This window comes from the organism of the source record quoted next, unplaced genomic scaffold (genome assembly GCF_019419815.1).
Source record: "Pyrus x bretschneideri cultivar Hongxiangsu unplaced genomic scaffold, Pyrus_bretschneideri_v1 Contig30, whole genome shotgun sequence".
Lineage (NCBI taxonomy): Eukaryota > Viridiplantae > Streptophyta > Magnoliopsida > Rosales > Rosaceae > Pyrus > Pyrus x bretschneideri.
Genome location: NW_025999613.1, coordinates 4,364,145 through 4,385,463, shown reverse-complemented (window position 1 = coordinate 4,385,463; position 21,319 = coordinate 4,364,145). Strand labels below are relative to the sequence as shown.

Below are 21,319 nucleotides of genomic sequence, written 5' to 3'. Positions count from 1 at the left end.
AATTTGCACGCTTGAATTTGGTACTAGAATATAAGAGAGTTTCACATAATCATCACAAACTTATATTCACAAGTAGTTAAGATTGTTTTCACAATCATGTTAAGTAAATTCCTAACATGAGTATCATGATGTCATAGTTACAAGTGCTTTGTCAATACTTATGATTTTCATTGAACGTAATGATCTTTGATTGTATCTCTATTATGATGTCATGTAGGGAACTTTTGAAGAATGCTTTGGGTTGTCGTATGATGTCATCCAATCCAATAACTTAAGGAAAATCTGAGGGTTAGTTAGTGATGTCACGGTTAATCTGGGGTGTTGAGGTTCATGGTTTATCGAAAAAGTAACTGGAAATCAATTTGTGTTTGAATATATCATGTGTGGAAAAGTATCCTCTAGGTATCTAATCATCCATTGGTTTTCCCAAATTCGTCCAAATCTCTTTTAAGTCTTTTAGTTACTTGTTTTTCTCTTAAATTCGTCAAAAACCCAATCCCCTCTACTTACTTGTTTCAAATATGTCCTAAAGTGTGTTTTTGAGTGTTTTGAGTCAAAACCAATTCTATTTTCGTCCAAATTAAGTCCTAGAGTCTAAATTGAGTCTTTTTGATTGTTTTGCATTGTTTTGAGTCATATAAGTTTAGTTAAGAGTCTTTGAGTTTGTTTAAGCGTTTTTAAGCATATTTTTGTATCTTTGAGTCAGTTTTCATTAGATTAGCAATCCCTCCTAATCCCCGGCCTAGAACGATCCCTACTTATATCTATACTACAATTGTCAAAAAGAGGGTTTAATTTGAGTGCTATTATTTATCACATCAAATCTTTGGTGTTGCCGCATCCCTCATCTTCTCCGTTTGATCTCCAATAGCTATCCTTTCATGATCAGGTCAGCTAACTCCTTCCTTTGTGTTTTAATTATATAACCACATAAAGTTTACATGTGGTATCAGAGTCATTGGTTATATGATTAAAACCTATTAAGAAAAGTTGATTTTAGAGACTGAAAGCAAACTGCTTAATCAGTAATTGATATTTGGATAAACATTGAAAGTCTACTAATCACACGTGCCGCTGATGTTGTTCTTAAATTTTTGTGAGCATGTTATATTTGTTCTGACCTTACATTGGAAAACTGAAGAAGGTCCCCTCCACTTAGCGAGCAAAACAGAGTCATCTACCAAAGCAAAACGGTTTGTCTCATTGAATTCGATATTCTTCATGATGGCCTATGATATTGTACTTTGGTTGGTGTATATATTTAATTGGATCCTTGAAAGCTTAAATTGGTTATAAGATTAAGATATATTTGCATAAGTGATGTGCTGATTATTGTCGAGCATGTAGGTACATTAAATTTCATGTTTTAGTTAAGCATGTCACGAATATGGATCCAATTCTTATAAATTTTGGCAGCACGTATATCCGAATGGGCAATTGGTGTATTTGAATAAGAGCTAATTTTATCAATTTTATGACGTATATGTTTGATCAGGTCATATTAGAACTAATTCGGTTAACCCTAAATATAATGAGCAATTATAAATTTAGGGTATTGCGATTTCTCTGAATTGTTGGCTACAACGAAGGTATCATGTTTGGCATGAATTATATTCTATATGAATTATACTCTACAATCGCTATGCTAATATGACATGAAACAATTGCATAAATGGCAGCAATTGTTGGATCAAGCAAGTACATGTAAGTTTAAAAATCAATTGATTAGTCAAATTTTATTGCCACTAACAGTTCTGATAAAGGACGATAAAGAAAATTTGATTACTCAGTTCATTAAATTTAACTAAGACTGAAGACCATGGCATATTTCAAATTTTCTAAACATATTTATTGGATGGTTGTTTATTTTGAAGTAGGGTTGGAAGTAGGGTTCCTAAGAGTTGGAAGCATAATGGAGTATCATGGAAGAATAGAATAATGGAAAGCTAGCTAATGCATGGATTCAAACTTTCGGCTAAAACTTAAGTGATGCTTTAGTGCATCTTAGTTTAATATCTACTTTAGGCATAATGCAAGCCTTGATGATGTTTAGTTAGGTAGAGTGGAGACCTCATCATCATTGTAAGGATTAATTAGTGGTTTAAGTTAGGTGGAGGTGTCATGGAGGGGTCTTAACCCTCCATTGTTTCCGTAGCTTTCCTCTTAGTTTTCGGTAGGTTCCTCTATATATGTTTTGTTGTTCTTGTAACAAAAGATAATGAATGAATGAGATACAATTCATTCATTGAAAATCAATATGGTATCAGAGCAGGAAAAATAACCTGCTTCCGCTTCATCCGAACGTGATCAATCCTCAAGATGGCTGAAGACAATCCTCTTAGGTCAGATGCTGAAAGTTCACCGGTTCTTTCTTCCGGAAATATGTCTGAGGTGGATGTCAATCCAAATCAAAGGTTAAGCTCAGTCTTGTTAAATGAGTTTAATTACTTACCTTGGTCGAGAGCAGTGAGCCTTGCTCTAGGTGGAAGGTCCAAGCTAGGGTTCATAAATGGAAGCATCGAAGTTCCTGATGCTTCCTCACCAACATATGAAAATTGGCTTTGCAAGGATCAGCTAGTTATGTCATGGCTCCTAAATTCCATGGAGCGTAAACTAGCTGAAATATTCAGTTATTCTGAATCATCATTCGAGCTATGGGAGACAGTCAAGGAGATGTATGGCAGTCAAAACAATGCTGCACGTGTGTTTCAACTAAAGAAGGACATTTCCAACCTGCAACAAGAAAGAAAGCCATTTGTTCAACTTCTTGGCAGCATGAAGAGCATGTGGAATGAGTTGGAAATGTATCGGCCTCATACAACTGAAGCGTCCGTGCTACTGAAAAGGGCAGAAGAAGACAAGATATTCCAACTCTTGTCAAGCCTCGATTCAGGATACGAAGACCTACGAAGCCACATACTCATGAACCCCGAACTACCTTCCTTCACCAGTGTATGTGCAACAATCCAACGTGAAGCAGTACGAAGGAAAGTCATGAACATTGGCACAAAGACCAATGTAACTGAAGCAAGGTCTTACCTAACCAACGAAAGAAAATACAAAGTGAAGAATCCACACTTGAAGTGCCAACATTGCAACTATATTGGCCATGTTAAGGAGACATGCTGGATTTTACATCCAGAATTAAAGCCAGAGTTCATGAAGGATAACAAGGGCTCACAAAGACTGAACCGTGCACCACACAGAGCCAACAATGCATCTACCTCAACCTCACATGGGTCTGACGCACTCAAGAGCTTCACAGCAAATCCGGCTGCACTCATAAATGAGTTGGCAACATATCTTCAAAGCAAGAAATGAGAGGTTAAGAGTGATCAAACGGTCGTTTTTGAAGATGGAAACTCAACAGCTTTGCTAGGCAAGTTCGCTGGTTTTCTGACGGACACACAAAACATGTCCCGAGATGACATGCAAGGTATCATGACTGCTTTCAAAACTGCTCTTAATGTAAATATGTTGCATGATTTTTGGATTGTTGATTCGGGTGCCACAGATCATATGACCAATCATGTTTCTAAGTTTCAAAAGTTTGAAAAATTTTCGCAACCTTCTCAAGTCTCAACTGCCAATGGTGAGAGTTCCAAGGTTTTAGGCAAGGGAAATATCCACTTAATGTCGGACAAAATTGAGTCAGTAGCCTTATATGTTCCTTCTTTTCTATTTCAACTTCTATCTGTGGGAAAAATCACCAATACCTTGAATTGTTTAGCCATCTTCTCTCCTCACAATGTCATTTTTCAGGATTGTCTCACCAAGAAGACGATTGGTGAAGGGTTTTATCTAGATGGTCTCTATTACATATCAAATAGCAGTCCCAGGGGATTTCAAGCCAAGTCAAATCCATCCCAAGATAGTCAATTGTGGCATCAACGTCTAGCTCATCCTTCTCAACCTGTTTTGTCATCTTTGTTTCCAAATTTAGGGAATGATTTAATTTCATGTGAAACCTGTCATTTGTCTAAGGACACTAGATTGCCTTTTAACCCATCCTTATCTAGGACTAGTAAAGTTTTCGAACTGGTTCACTCAGATGTATGGGGACCAACGTTTGAATCTTTTGATGGTTATAAGTATTATGTGATCTTTGTTGATGATTTCTCTAGAGCCACTTGGTTGTACCTTTTAAAGTCTAAGAGTGAAGTGATAGAAGTATTTAAGGATTTACACAACCTTGTTAAGAACCATTTTTCTTCTCAAATTCAAACTTTAAGATCTGACAATGGCACCGAATACACGTCCCATCTCATGTCACAATATTTAAGCAATCATGGTATCATGCATCAAACAAGCTGTGTTGGCACACCTCAACAAAATGGTGTAGCCGAAAGGAAAAATCGTGACATACTGGAAAAAACAAGAGCATTAATGTTACACATGAATGTACCAAAGAGATTTTGGTCCCAAGGAGCCATGGCGGCTGTGTACATCATCAATAGACTTCCTAGCCGAGTCTTGGGGTTTAAATCTCCCCTTGAAGTCATGAAAGGAAGAAAAATCGACCTCTCACATCTTAGAACCTTTGGTTGTGTCTGTTTTGTTCATGTTCAGTCACACCATCGAGATAAATTGGACCCTAGAGCTCTCAAATGCATTTTTCTTGGTTATTCATCAACACAAAAAGGATATAAGTGCTATGATCCCCAACTGAGAAAAATCATTGTATCCAAAGATGTTCGATTCCATGAAGCTAACCCTTTTTTCAGCAAGTCACTTGAAGCCACAGGTCAGGGGGAGTGTATCTTTGATCTGCTTCCTCTACCTAGAATCAGCACTCCAGATGTTTTAAACGAAAGAGGTTCTAACCATGACAACAATGATGAATCTCCTACACCACTCACTGAATTCAACAATGAAGGCACTCATCCTGATGGTTCTGTGGATGATGATAACAGCGGCAACCAAGAAAATCTTCAAAGTGTGGCTGATAATTTGAACGAGGATGAGACAACTCTCCCAGTACCTCGACGCAACCCTCGGCGTGATAGACAACCTCCCACAAGACTTCAAGATTTTGTCACATATAAACCGAGGTATCCAATCTCCAATTGCGTGTCGTATCAAAAGGTGACTCCATCTCATGCTGCTTTTCTTAATACCATTTCAAGTCACAGTGAGCCTCAAAACTTTCATGAGGCTAATAACCAAGTTGTGTGGAAAGAAGCAATGCGAGATGAACTCAAAGCACTGGACCAACATAACACCTGGAGCATCACCAAACTTCCAAAAGGAAAAAGGGCAGTGGGCTGCAAATGGATCTATAAGATCAAGTTTAATTCTGATGGTTCAATTGAAAGACATAAAGCCAGGCTGGTGGCTCGAGGATTCACTCAAACATTTGAGGTAGATTACAAAGAAACATTTGCTCCTGTTGCAAAAATGAACTCAGTTAGGGTCCTATTGTCTGTTGCCGTCAATAAGGGTTGGTCCATGTACCAAATGGACGTAAAGAACGCCTTTCTACATGGTGATCTTGAAGAAGAGGTCTATATGAGATTGCCACCAGGACACCCTCAAAGCCAGGAGCCTGATTTGGTGTGTAAGTTGCATAAGTCAATTTATGGATTGAAGCAATCACCTCGTGCTTGGTATGCAAAACTAAGTTCAGTTCTTCATAGTGTTGGTTTCAAAAGGAGTAATGCAGATTCATCATTATTTGTTCGCACGGGAGCTGCAAGCAAATTAGTTGTGTTGATATACGTGGATGACTTAATAATTACAGGTGATAATGCTGTAGAGATCTCCACACTCAAAAAGTCACTTCAACAAAGATTTGCGATTAAAGATCTTGGGGTGCTGAAGTATTTTCTTGGAATCGAAATGGCATCTTCTCACAAGGGACTATTTCTTAATCAACGAAAATACGTCATGGACCTACTCAAGGATGCTAATATGAGCGATGCTAAGCCTGCACTTACTCCTCTCAATAGCAAGCTCAAACTTGACTTGGGAGGCACACCACTCTCGGATATCAGCTCCTATCAGAGGCTTGTCGGTAAGCTGATTTACCTAACGATCACCAGACCTGACATCTCATATTCAGTGAGTATAGCCAGTCAATTCATGCATTCCCCCACCATCGAGCATTTGAACCTTGTAAAAAGGATCTTACGTTACTTAAAAGGGTCCGTTGGTCGTGGCATCCTCATGACGAAGAATGACAACACTCAAATCATGGGGTACTGCGATGCAGATTGGGCAGGAAATGCCATCGATCGCAAGTCCACCACTGGTTACTGTACCTTTGTCGGTGGAAATTTGGTCACATGGAAGAGCAAAAAACAAACTGTCATCGCAAGATCAAGTGCCGAAGCTGAATATCGTGCAATGGCCTTAACCGCGTGTGAGCTGATATGGCTAAAAGGACTTCTATGTGACTTAGGTGTGTTCACGACTCAACCAATGACCTTATTTTGTGACAACCAGGCTGCTATGCACATAGCATCAAATCCAGTCTTTCACGAGAGGACGAAGCACATTGAAGTCGACTGTCACTATGTTCGTGAACAAGTACAGTCGTAGGTGATTCAGACACATTATGTAAAAAGCTCCGATCAGCTGGCCGATATATTCACCAAACCTCTAGCCTCTCATCAGTTTCAAAGACTCCTCTCCAAGCTTGGATCCATCAACCTTCTGGATCCAGCTTGAGGGGGAGTATTGGATGGTTGTTTATTTTGAAGTAGGGTTGGAAGTAGGGTTCCTAAGAGTTGGAAGCATCATGGAGTATCATGGAAGAATAGAATAATGGAAAGCTAGCTAATGCATGGATTCAAACTTTCGGCTAAAACTTAAGTGATGCTTTAGTGCATCTTAGTTTAATATCTACTTTAGGCATAATGCAAGCCTTGATGATGTTTAGTTAGGTAGAGTGGAGACCTCATCATCATTGTAAGGATTAATTGGTGGTTTAAGTTAGGTGGAGGTGTCATGGAGGGGTCTTAACTCTCCATTGTTTCCGTAGCTTTCCTCTTAGTTTTCGGTAGGTTCCTCTATATATGTTTTGTTGTTCTTGTAACAAAAGATAATGAATGAATGAGATACAATTCATCCATTGAAAATCAATAATATTATTGTCATGCTAATATTTTGGCTGGAATGTTTTGCCATGTACTGTCGATGTATTCTCAAGTTGTGTAAGAATATGTACATATTTACATTTATTCTAACCTTGCACTGGAGAAATTTTTGAGATCCTTGTACATCAGCAAGTTCGATGGGGAGGTTCATATATACCGGCATATGAAGGAATTGATGTATTGAATGAAAACATACAGTGAAAACGACATGAAGGCATTAACATATGGATGTGAAGGTTCATTTACACACACACACACACACACACACACATTGGCATATGAAGTCCTGGTCCGGTCGCAGTTTCCAGGGTGAACAGATGCAAAGGGGACACTAAGCAACCCCCAGATGCCTCACGGACAGGTTTTGGAAAACACCCCAAATCCTTATTGCCTTTGATTTCCATGGGTAAAATAAATTCGTGCAAATCAATTTTTTTTTTAATCAGTTGTCTTATATGATAATGTGTGGGACATACATATAGACTGAATTGGATTGCCATGTCATTGGTTGCTGTGGGAAGTAATCAATATGGATTAAATTTTAAATTTGCAAACATGTAGCGAAATGGGCATATGACGTGTTTTTTTATACAATGATCGGGTGGTCATATGTTGCTTTAAGCTTGAGATGATCCCATACAAGACACAAATATATGTATAATCTGGTAGATAAGCAATAGTTATGCAGTACAATTGTTGCGTATGGTCATAGTGATATTAACACGTAAGGAATATGCATGACTAATCAAATTGGTTTGTCTACAATTTTGCTTTCATATCTCAGTATAGTCAATTGTATATGAGTTAATTATGAAATTGATGCATAACTTATGAATTGACTAAGAATGGTAGAAAGCATCCGGTGGCAAGAACAAGAACAATATACAAATAAAATGAGGTTTGTAGTAATTATGTGACAATTCTCATTTGTATTTTATCTATTTATATGAGAATTGTGGTTGGTCATATGATTATACATATGTTTATAAAGAAGTGGTGAACATATGAAGGCATGAGGTATGTACTTCATTCAAAGTATGTGACTTAGTTGATAAGCATAAGTTTTCAAACTTGTATATAGTTTGTTAGTTTTTCCTATGCCTAAAGAATTTAAACAATGCTTTGATCAGTCAATTTTTATGTGCCATAAGGGGAGAAGAAAAGAAATTATTCGTGGCACTTTTCGGTACAGATGTCTTCTTAGGATGGTATAATCATTATCTTACCTTACTGTACTATACCTATACTCTGTATCACGCGTGAAATGGGTCCAGACCCGCTCACTGTGCACTCGTGTACTTAGGCACTTTTAGATTTTAATTTATTCACATTTTATACATTATCACAGTTTATAGTTTCGTCACCTTTCAGGTGTCGCCCAGCACGCCTCGATTCAGGGTCTTAGTGGACATTCTGGGTAGGGGTGTGTCATAAAAAACTATTATTGTGTTTTGAAATATAGAAACAATTAAAGGCTAACAAAACAAAAATCGTGCCCAAAAGAAGTATGAGCATCACGCTAGTTCACACCCACTTCCCTACATTGTGGAGGAGTGTGCACAGGTTAAGCAATGAATGTTTTAATGCTATGTTTGTAGCAAATTAGAATTTGGCATATACGTTTTGGGTTTGAGGGATAGTGATTTTTGACCGAATATAAGGTTATGTTATTTAAGAATCTAGTTGCTAGCATGATCCATTTCTATGGCTATTTAATTTTTGCTATTTATAGTTGATCTTATATATTGATAATTACTATCTTTGAACCTAGACTAATAAATGGCAGGCGGGTTCCCAATTTCCTAAGATTGAGTTGACGAAATATCAAGATTTTTGGGAAAGATCTTGCGCAACATGCTTTTTACTACAAAATGGCCGACAAAGTTTTTTGTCGGGGATGACTCTTTGCCTACGAATTTTGACTTTTGTTGAAAAACTAATTTTGTCGGCAAAGTGGAAATTTCTTGTAGTGGAAGGGTGAAAAGTTCCAAGTGTTTTACTCTAATAGGCTTAATGACTTGAGGAAAAAAAGACAAAAAAAAAAAAAAAACTTAGTAGCATATTCCTAAGGCATCTAAGCCCTTCTAGGAATATACAGGCACAATTCGCCTCGCATCTAGATTTTTAGCTATGTAGCCGGGGCTCCAACCAGGGGTTTACAATGTGGTTCAAAACTCCGAAAGATCAAACCGTTGAAAGATAAATGAGTAGGACAAGCCCAACTTGGTTAGCTCTGGATCAATAAGAAGTTTGAAGGTCATTTGAGCGCATTTTAAAGAAGTTATTCTAAGATGATTAACTCATGGTCCATTGGTGAACTATCCATCTTTGAAGCAGAGCTCATTCTCAGAAGCATAGTTAGGGGCAATTGTGAGACCATGATTTGTTGGGCCCATGACACGTGGAAAGAATGATAGGAATGCCCAAAGCCCATGGAGCGTAGTCCTAGGATATGTTTAGGCCTATTAAAGATATTATTTATCTCTTAAGTAAGAAAACCCTAATTGAGGTCAAATTAGGAATTAGGCTGTCACATCCCAGACCGGCTCCGCCGTAGCATGATATTGTCCTCTTTGGGCTTCAGCCACGCCCTCACGGTTTTGTTTTTGAGAACTCACATGAGAACTTCCCAGTGGGTCACCCATCCTGGGATTGCTCTCGCCCAAACTAGCTTAACTTTGGAGTTCCAATGGAATCTGAAGCCAGTGAGTTCTCAAAAGGCCTCATGTTATGTGGAGGTGGGCATGTACATATAAAGCACATCACCCCCTCTCTGTTAGTCGATGCGGGATCTTACATAGGCAATATAATCAAGATTCTAGAGAGATTAGGTACCTTATCCTAATTTTCTCCTAGATAGTCTCCCACTTTGATGAAGATTACCTTCCTACAAAAACTCTCAAGATCCTTATAATACACTAGTCTGGTATTAAGTAGGGGGACATAAAAGATTAAGTACTGCAGAACATAAAGTACACATAGGTTTTTGGTTGAATGTTTGGATCATCTCCATTGATCTCAGTATATGGTATTTATACAATTTCACATAGACTTTACAAGTGTTGACAACTTGTACAAGGAAAGATTTTACAATTAAAAATGTGCATATAATTAGGAAGCTTAATAAGGTAAATGAATGTGATCATGAAATCATCTTTTGGACTAATGATTTCATGGGCTGATAAGCTTGATTATCTCCATCTTGTTTATCACACCCTCGCAAGCTGACGGGGCAAAGAAGCACTAGAAGCTTGGACAGGAGATAGTGAAACGAGTAACGGACATGCCCTTGGTAAAGACGTCAACAATCTGATCATGTGTAGAAAGATAAAGAACTTTAAGATCATTACGAACAACCTTTTCACGAATATATTGATAATCCACCTCAACATGACAAGTGCGGGCATGAAAAACAGGATTTGAGGCCAAAAGATATGGCACTAATATTATCACAATGGACTGTTGGACAATACAGCAGAAGTCAAAGATCATGAAAAAGCTTATGGAACCATGAAATTGCAACAACTGTGTAGGTGAGCTGGCGGTACTCCGCTTCGGTACTCGAACAGAAAACCCTACCTTGTTTCTTGGAGCTCTAACAAACAAGGTTGGAACCAATGTAAATGCAATATCCACAAGTGGAACGCCGGTCATCAGGATTGCCGGCATAATCGTTGTCAGAATAGGCAGTGAGAATAATGGAGCCAGGTTTATATGTAATACCGTGAGAAGGAGTACCAACCAGATATCGTAGGATACGTTTGATAGCCAACCAATGGATAGAAGTAGGTTGATGCATAACTGACAGACTTGGTTGACAGTAAACGCAATGCCAGGACAAGTGAGAGTAAGGTATTGGAGAGCACCTACAACACTTCGGTATTCTGTCGGATCAGGAAGAGGGTCTCCATCTTGAAGGCTGAGCCTGCGACCGCTGACAGCAGGGGTATGAATAGGTTTAGCTGCCGCCATTTTGGTAAGCAATAGAAGATCATGCACATATTTAAGTTGAGAAATAAATAAGCCATCCGATTTCCTGCCAATCTCCATGCCGAGAAAATAATTATCGGGGCCCAAATCTTTCATAGAGAATCGACGGCCTAAGTCAGCAATCAACTGAGCAATATGAGACATATCATTGCATATTTGCATGTGATCAAAATATCATCAACATAGATAAGCAGATAAATACGTACGGAGCTAATAAGATAAATGAAAAGAGACGTGTCGGCCTGAGATGGTGTGAAACCCAAGTCCTTCAAATGCAAAGAGAAACATTGAAACCACGCCCGAGGGGCTTTGTTTAAGGCCATAAAGAGATCGCTAAAGTTTACAAACATGATCAGGGAATTGGGAATCCACAAAACCACTTGGTTGGCGCATATAGACTTTTTTCAGATAAAAAACCATGTAAAAATGTATTTTGAACGTTAAGTTGACGGACGGGCAACCAAAACTGAACGGAAAGTGCAAGGATGAGACGAATGGTGGAATGGTTGACCACAGGGCTAAAGGTTTCACTGTAATCGAGTCCAGGCTGCTGATGGAATCCATTTGCAACAAGGCGAACTTTGAAACGTTGGATAGAGCTATCAGAGTTCCTCTTGATATGAAAGACCCATTTGTTTGGCAAAATGTTCATTGAACGAGTACGGGGAACAAGAACCTAGGTACGGGCTCGTTGAAGAGCATTGAATTCATTTACCATAGCCTGACACCACTCAGGAAATTTGTTTGCTTGATTGAAACAAGTAGGTTCAATGAAAGTATTAGTAAATACAGAATAATCCGCATAATGAGCATATTTGGAATTAGACTTAAGATCACCAGCTTTACTCCGAGTCACCATGGGGTGAGCATTTGTCTCTCTTACTGAAGACGTGGCGGGGATAGGTGGATGTCTTGAGGAACTTGGAGAAATGGGTTTGGAATGTGTAATTAAATCAGTAACGGGAAATGGTGCAAGGCCTGCAGGACGATGGGTTTTACGGTGATAAAGTTGTAAAGGAGCAGGAGCATTTGGTTGCGAGATAATAGGTGAGGATTGGGTTGTTGAAGTATCAGGATGTGCTACTAGGGTGGTGGAGAGGACGGCTGGGGAAGAGTTTGGCATTTGGCTAATGGGATTAGGAATGGGTAGGATCTGATGAGTTGGATTGGTAGGCACCGACTCAGAGGTAGATGGCATTTGGCTAGTGGAATTAGGAAGGGGTGATGTTTGATTGGTTGGATTTGTAGGCAATTTGGTGCTGATGGATGTGGTTGTTGGATTATGGGTATACACATGGCGGTGGCCCAATAATTTCGAGTGTAGGATCTGGGGATGAACTTGTCTTTTGGGAGGCAAGAGTCAAGGATAGCTCAGAAAATGGAAAATTTAACTTATAAAAAATAACATGGCGTGACAAAAAAATGCGGTTGGTAGAAATGTTTAAGCATCTATACCATTGGTAATTCAAAGAATACCTTAAAAACACATATTTGGTAGAACGATAACATAGTTTATTATTATTGTATGTCCGCATGTATAGAAAACATGCACAACCAAATGTTTTCAAAAAAATATAATATGGTTCTTTGCCAAACAATTTGTGGAAAGGAGTATCATAATTCAAAACCGAATAATTAGAATAATTGTAATACTGTTGACTCTAAAAATTACAAAACCTACGTGGCGCGCAGGCCGAGTAACTAATGAGCTAACTACGTCCTTCGGTTGAATGCGGGGCGTGCCAACTCGTCGGCCGAGCTCGGCCGAGGAGTAAAATTTGATGTTGTCGCGTTGGGTGCGCTGTTGACTTCTGTATCTTGCGATTGCGACCGAGTAAGGAACACTCTCGGCCTCTGGGTTCTATAGCCTGAAGACAAGGCTACTAATTCTACGGAGTTCACAAGTCGTCGGAACCTGATTCGGTCACTGTGATTATATTCGTAAGAGTATAAGCACGCCGAATCGAGACCAAACTATATGGGCACAGGTACTCGAATGTGATATATGTCTTGATGGTAAACGTAGTTCGGCCGTCGAAATGCCGAACCCTGAAGCTTACTTGCGAGTATCCAATCATAAAACCACTCGGCGTCTAATGCGCCGAGCAATGCAATTCGTAACACCCTACTACGCCGGAAAGGCTTAGTAAGATGACCTCTACCAACAAGGGCTCGAAAACCCTTCTCGGCCGAGACTTAGATAGATAATCGGTCGACCTCGACGCAGTGCTGTTTATCCAAACTGAAGGTGCTCCGCGGTCGGCTGATTCTGCGGCAGCAGTGCTATTTATCCAAACTGAAGATGCTCGCCGGGTGCTTCCACAGTGCTGTTTATCCAAACTGAAGGTGTGTCGGCAGGGAAAAGAAAAGGAAAAAATCTCAAGGTGTTTGAGAGGTTTTGCGCAGGGCAATTGTATGCTGAGTTGAAGGGGTTTTCTATTACGTGATTTCTTGTATTTATAGCACCCCATTCCTTGAGATCAATTCGCGTTCTGATTCGGATTGGGAGTCCTTGTCCCATTTCACCTCTAACTCGGACAATCCGACTCCTACTGGGATTCTGAATTTTCCTCCCTTTTTGGGGCTTTATCCCTTGCTGGTCGAGAATCCTGGTCGCACCAGGATTTCCTCGACCTTTCCTATTCATCTGGACTACTTAGGATAAGATCTGGCCGACCCTGCCAGCTGGTCCAGGTTTCATTATTCGGCCCATAGTATTTGTCATTACCTTGGGCCCAGCACGTCCTGCTGCTCGGCCCAATAATAATATTTCGGGTCCAAACAAATACTCATACGTTCGTAAACACAGAAGAGATAATGAAAAATGCGCATTAAAATTATTCACATTCGAACCTATTCCACATAATGAAACATGCCATTAATTATAGTTTAAATCAAAGAAAAAAATGTCCAATAATTTTTCTTATGTTAGGGTAACTTTGTTTTGAGGCAGGGGTATCATTGTAAAATTAATATTGGTTTTGGGCGCGAGAGAAGCGGTGGGATTTGGAAGCCGGAGACCCCTTTGCATGTTCGTTGGGGAGGGAGTGTAAGATAGATTCATGCGGGTGAGAAAATTGTGATTACGGGGGATGGGTGGGTGGGGGGTGGGTTCGCGGGGCACAGGCACAGGCTGCTGTTTTTTGGTCCAAATTAAACGGGTAATAAAATCATAAGAATTAAAAATAATAATAATAAATAAAAAAGAAACACAGAGAGAGAGAGGGGAGGAGAGAGGAAGCCGCAAACCTAACCCAGATGATAATGTAAAAGAGAGCATCCTCCTCCTGCAATCACAGCTGCGTTTTAATCTCATTTCATTCGCTTATTAACTCGCAGATAAAAAATGGTGCTATCATTTTGACGCAGGTATATATGCGAATAAAAGGAGTTGAAGATACCAAAAAATCAAAATCAAAATTAAAAGAAGAAATGAACAGGGAAAAGGGCCAAGTTTGCGATGCTCCCTTCGACGACACAGCCCCGGCGGCCCCTCCTCCTCCCGAAAAAGAAAGGCTATACCTAGTGTGGCAGGGTAACAATGTATGTATGGTTTATCATTATTATTATGTTTAATTACCCCATATATGATTATGATTATTATCTCTTATCTTCTTGTTTTAATTAATTTGTTGCTCTCATGGGATAGAACAACGTAGCTTGCTAGAGAGAGATCTTGTTCATGCCCGCCGAATCATTCTTTTAGTTAATTTAACAAACTGCTCCCCCTTTGATACCTCTTTTATGATTAAGGAAGGTTGAAGCTTGGATTATTTGATTTTTATAAAATAATTTCATCAACTATTTATCATTTGGATATAGGATTTTAAAAATTTATATAAGATCTGGGTCATGTGTTGTTTTTGTGGGTTATGAGGAGGATTAGCTAGGTTGTTTGATTTCAAACTAAGTTGTGATGAAACTGGAATTAATTAATAATGTTGTCCTCCTAATGACCTGCAAAAGCAGTAATCAAGAATGAACATAAATATATAGTTATTTTGTTCACGATGAATGCTTTTACGCACGTACAGTGATTATCAATCATTTCTTTTTCATGCAAAATTGTTCCTTCAAACTCTGAAGGCAACTAAAACTAAAACTGAAAACTAATTGTACATGTAGTGCATGGATATCGATGTCAAATGTGTGTACGTACCTAGTTCCTAGCTGCGTACGAGTATGTATATACGTTCATAGAAGAAACAAATGAAATCATTAATGAATTTCACACTTGATTATCATAAATAATTACATAAATATGGACTAAAAGTGGTGAAAAACTTGTACGTGTTGTCAGAAATTTTTGTGCAGTGGAAGAATAGTATTTGGTCATGACGCTGCATCACTGTTTCTAACAAGCTTTTTGATTGGATGTCCTGCACTAACATTCTGCATAAGAATGTTTGTAAAGATGAGACGACAAGATGGACATTATGACTATTCCGTACTAGCTGGGGGAATAATCCTCACTGTTTTGGTTGGTAAATTGTCATTCTTTCTTTTAATTTATTTATTTAATTCCTGCTTAATTATATTATAAATGAATGAAACTAATTAAGCAAATTAATCTAATCTGACTTGACTTGGCTTAAGGGAGGTTTTATAATACTATTATATATACTTATATATGCATGCAGGATTTCACCTTTCTGTATTTGACTTCCGGTAGAGATCCTGGTATAATTCCGAGGAACGCACGACCACAAGAATCAGACGAGTCATATGACGGTTCTACCCCTTCAATGGAGTGGGACAACAACAAAGCCTCCAGTTTGAGAATACCTCGAATAAAGGATGTAACGGTCAATGGCCACACAGTGAAGGTCAAATTTTGTGACACCTGTTCGCTGTATCGTCCACCACGTGCCTCTCATTGTTCCATCTGCAACAACTGTGTTCAGAAATTTGATCACCACTGTCCATGGGTGGGTCAGTGTATTGGATTAGTAAGTTACTGCTACGTACTACGATTTACGTCACCTTCATATTCATGCATGCACATGTTAATCAAATATTAACTTTTCGAATACAAGAGATGCTTTACTTCAAACTAAACTAAACGATATTAATTAATGTTTCTGTTGTAACTTAAACTTGTTTGGCTTGGTTTGCAGCGCAACTATCCGTTTTTCATTTTATTTATTTCGTCATCGACGTTGCTGTGCATATATGTGTTTGTGTTTTCGTGGATCAACCTTGTCCGAGAAAGTGGCACTCTGTGGAGGGTCATGGCGCGAGACATCGTATCAGTTATTCTTATAGTGTACTGCTTTGTAGCAGTCTGGTTTGTTGGTGGCCTTACAGTTTTCCATATCTATTTAATTTGCACAAACCAGGTACGTATTTCTTATTACTCTTTGTTTTTTTCGATCTCATCCTAGTTCTACACCGTCATATGTACATATATATTCTAACCACTAATAGCTGCTTGTTTTAATTAATTTCCCAATTAAACAGACAACTTATGAAAATTTTCGATACCGTTACGATAAGAACGAAAACCCCTATACAAAAAGACTACCAGAAAACCTGAAAGAAGTGTTCTGCTCAAGGATTCCTCCCTCGATGGTTAACTTCAGAGAATGGGTTTTGGTTAAGGACATCGACGTCGACATGGGAAGGGCATCCATCGCTTCAGAAAGCAACAGAGGCTTCATCGCCTCGAAAGAGAAATTTGCCATAGAGATGGGAAATAAGTATGGAAAGGATCATCGCGGAGTTCCAAGTATTTTGCAGAAACTGGACTACAGTGGCATTGATGATGGTAACATGAAGAAGAAACGGAACAATAATAATTTGAGTGGCGGGGGTTTTAACGATAATAATCTAAAGAAAGGGACTAAGGCGGCTGAAGAAAAAACAAGTTCAGATGACCATCGGGAGAGGATGAGTAGTTCGGACCTAGGATCAGTTAATTCATCTACTAATGGTAATGAAAAGAAGACTACTCATCAGCAATAGTTCCAATACAATTGGACTCCATCCATCCATCCATCCATCACTAGCATGCTTGTTTTCCAGACAAATAAAGGTAGTGTTTCTCGATCTTTTTCTCTGTGTAACTTTCCATCAAGAATTCAAGATTGATCAAGACATATATTATATACATTAGCTGATGATAAAATTTCTCACACTACAAGAAATATGAGCACTGCACACAATAAATTATATGTGCCCTTTGAGGCCAAAGAGCACCAATATATGCGCCCATAGACCAATAGCAACAGTGTATCAACAATATTTGTATCTATGCCCTCTATGGGCGTCACTTTTGCTAAAAGGGCACAATACAATGTTTGGTGCTCAAAGAGGCAGGCACAAATGGACCACTATTTGTGCCTGTTTCTAACAACTTTATCAGAAGACCTTTTCCAGTCATATTGACACTTATATTATAATTGTGCCAACAAGAATTAAATATTAAAAAAAAAATCAAAATTTAAAAAACTAAGACGGAATTGAGATTTTTTTTTTTTCCTTCATAAAATGTAGAAAGCCTACAACACATTCTCAATCTCAGAAACATATATTGTAATGTTACATATTTCATCTCTAATTCTGGACATCAGTAAGTGGATAAGCAAGACAAAAGTTGATACTTCTTTGTAGTAAATTGCTACTTACAACGACAATAGTTGATAATTATCCTAAATAATGTCAGTTTGGCCAACAAGAGATCGCAGACCAAGTCACATTTTCACCAAGGATGGGAAGTTCAACAGTTGGAGGGCAAACATATTTCATAGCGGTCAGAGAAAGTAAACTTTAGAAAAAGAAATGTGCAAGGTTTTGAGAGGATAGATGTACATATGTCTCACCTGGCTTGCAACAAGGGGAACTGCATTGGCATTTTCTTTCTAGGAAAACACTAATCGACTGCCACCAGAGAGTTGAAACGCCCTTTATCGCAAGAGCATTAAAGACTAACAAGTTGATGTGTAGAATTTGCAAGTAGATGCCAATTCATTTAGCCCATCAAGTTATTAAGACGCCATCTAGAGACTGCTAAATTCAAATTCATCAAATGAATTTTGCTTCTCACCCATAATATAAGTCTGGTTCATCTTAAGACGAAGAATGTCCAACAAATCTACTCAGTTTGAACACACCGTGGGATTTAAAAATATTGGATACAAAGGCAATTCAAAAGATCACCTAATAACTTTTGGATTATTATTTTTGAGAAAAGACACCTTTTGTTTATGTAACAAAAATTACACATCATTGGTCAAGCAGTGCACCCTAAGAACATACAAAAAACATCATTACTTTGATATCAATTGTACTATCTGTCTTTGAGTTCATGTTTGAGAAAACATCTGACTTGCCTATAAAAATTCATTAACAACTTTAGCTACTTGCAAGGTATGTGAAGTGGGGTCACTTACAAACTGTATAAAAAAACTTAACTCCCCAACAAGTAAATATAAAGTCATAGAATTGGATGCATGGTAATTGTTAATTCTAAAAGTGACTTAATTGAAATAAACTAAAGGAGCATAAATTCCCATTTCTATTATAGTATTAAAGCATTAATCTCGTGATAACAGAAAAACACAACGAAATAGGGCGAATTTCATACCTTCCCATTCCAACAACCACAAGGAAAACTAGAGGCTTAACCATTAACAGCAGTGACAGGGACCTGCTAACTTGTACCCATGGCACCTGAACAACCAACACAAATTTACAAGTATACAATCGTACTTTAAAAATGAAAGGAGATAAAGATCAAAGCACTATCAAACGTACTTTATATTTCACTCTTACTTTAGGTTAAGTTCGTAGAACTTTTCATGGAATTCTATCAAACGAAGACAAAACACAGAAAGCTTACATGGATGTACTCACTAGGTACTTGAGTTTCCATAGATGCCAAAAATGCATCATCATCAAGCATCAGATTAGCCATCTACATTGCAAATTGCAAATGAAGTGTAATCAACAAGAACTATTCATTTACACCAATGAATATATAGTTAACACCAAACAACTATTCATTTACACTAATGAATATACAGTCAACAAGAATATACATTTACACCAATGAATATACAGACAAGAAGAATTATTACCTGTTTAAAGTTCATGACTTTACACACGTCAATTTAAAATATTTCAAAAACTGAAATTTAGCAGTGCCACTGCCAACGATTCATTGTTACCATGCATTGATGGTCATTGGGCAAAAAAGTTGGGTTTGGACTACCCATGCCCACGATGTGATACAAAATAGCACACAAATTAAACCTTCTTTTTCATAGTTGTAGTATGTGAAAGTAAGGATCGTTCTAGGTTGGGGATTAGGAAGGCTTCTAATCTACTCAAATTAAACTCTAAATCACTAAACTAGACTCAAAAATAGAAAACTAAACTTAAACTGACTCAAAACAAACTAAATTGACTCAAATAACTTAAAACAAGCACCAAGGGGTGATTTGGACAAAAATCTAACTAAATTGACTCAAAACATGAAAGGGGGGGTTACTTTGACGAATTTTAACTAAAACTAAGTAGTTTGCAGAAACAAACTAAAGGTTGCACGAAATTAAGGTGACTAAAGGGGTGAAAGGCTAGCTAGAGGGTCTTTCTCCACACATGACACATATGCATACAAATCAATTTCCAGTTATTATTCCTATACACCATGAATGACAATGCCCCAAATTAATTGTGAACTGCCCAAATTAACTCTCAAATTTTCCTAATTTCATTGAATTGGACTCAGCAACCCAATCAAATTATTCTTATCAAGTTCCCTATATGACCTGCATGATAGAGATACATATCAAAGATCATTAATTTTTATGAAAATCATAAGCATTGACAAGGCATTCGTAACTATGAACTGCATGATACTCCTACCATGGATTTACTTAACACAATCATGCCCAATGACTTCCACTACTTATAAATATAAATTCATAACTATTAGGTGAAATTCCCTTATATTTTAGCATCAGATTCATGCATGCAAACTAAGTGTGCACCCTTAATCAACATACAAGAATAAGTTATCAATCAAACAGATAAGTAAATCACATTCATGTTTTGCGAAACAATAATCGGATGTAATCAATTCATATCACATATATGTTTATGGCTTTGAATTCACCTCTAACTAAAACGAAATTAGTTCCACATGTTTGCAATTAAACAAAACCAATCTAATTTAAATATTGAACTAAAACTAAGGATAGAAAGAACCCAGAAACACTCCAGCACTCCAATGGTCTTGGATAGCAGGTCACGGCACAAAGCTCTTCTTCTCCTTCCTTCCTTGCAAAGCTATGGCACAAAGTTATTTTTTTGATTTTCTCTCTAAAATCTCCTTTGAAAATTGTGGAATAAAGTGTGTATTTATAGGGTAGGTTTCACGGCACCAATCCTTGGAGGACAAGGATAGGGCACGACACAATTCTAAAAGAAGAAGGATTAGGTTATTTGCATGATTTCAGGACTTCTAGAATCAGATATGCATTGTAAAACATGATAAAGACTCCTAAATTCAGATGGGAAGGATTTAGAATAGGATAAGGACTCCTATTGCAGCTAGAGCTGAGTTTAGATAATGTTGAATGAAATAGGATAATGTTTGGATAATATTAGGTAAAATATGATAAAGTTGGATAAGATCTCCTTGTTTTCAGCTGATTCCTTGTCTTCCAAGACTTAATTTAATTCTTCCAGATTTGTAGCACATTTTTAGCATCATTTAAACACCATAAACGTCCATCCATTAAGCTCCATGCATGTGCTATCCATTCCAAGCCAAAAACTGCTCTAAAATGCTCCAAATTGCCTTTTCTTGCCAACTTTGCCATTTGGACCTACAAACACACGAAAATGGCTTAAAACACTCTAATAAATAGAAACTAACTGAGTAAATGCAAGGAAATAGGCTAACAAAGTCACATAAATATGCTCTTATCAAATTCCCCCACACTTAGTTTTTGCTAGTCCCCGAGCAAAACAAAGAAAATAAAACACAACCTAAACCTTCCGACAATTGCCTCAGGGATTTCCAATGAAACATGACATGTTAAAAATCACCACTCACATAGATTTTAGCTATCCTTACCCTCGAGCTTATACTTAACCACAGTAACCAATCACTAGCTCGCATTTAATCAATTAAAACAATATTTTGAATGTAGTAACATGCCTTAGAGAATTCACACAATTCCTCACCGGATATACTCTCTATTTTCACACAAATTTTCTGACTA

General features: G+C 37.9%; 1 protein-coding gene across 1 annotated transcript; it reads left to right on the top strand.

Moving 5' to 3' along the window:
- The first annotated feature begins 14,317 nt into the window (after window positions 1–14,317).
- On the top strand, window positions 14,318–17,239 carry LOC103928054 (probable protein S-acyltransferase 1). The gene is made up of 5 exons (XM_009337065.3): window positions 14,318–14,630; window positions 15,388–15,567; window positions 15,728–16,036; window positions 16,205–16,426; window positions 16,548–17,239. Exons 1-5 carry the CDS (start codon window positions 14,463–14,465, stop codon window positions 17,049–17,051), a joined length of 1,383 nt encoding a protein of 460 aa, XP_009335340.2. The 5' UTR covers window positions 14,318–14,462; the 3' UTR covers window positions 17,052–17,239.
- The last annotated feature ends 4,080 nt before the right edge of the window (window positions 17,240–21,319 follow it).

Coding starts and splice junctions, on each gene's coding strand:
- LOC103928054 (XM_009337065.3), top strand. CDS start 14,463: ATGCGAATAAAAGGAGTTGAAGATACCAAAAAATCAAAATCAAAATTA. Junction 14,631..15,387: donor TAGTGTGGCAGGGTAACAAT/GTATGTATGGTT, acceptor ACGTGTTGTCAG/AAATTTTTGTGCAGTGGAAG. Junction 16,427..16,547: donor ATTTAATTTGCACAAACCAG/GTACGTATTTCT, acceptor CCAATTAAACAG/ACAACTTATGAAAATTTTCG.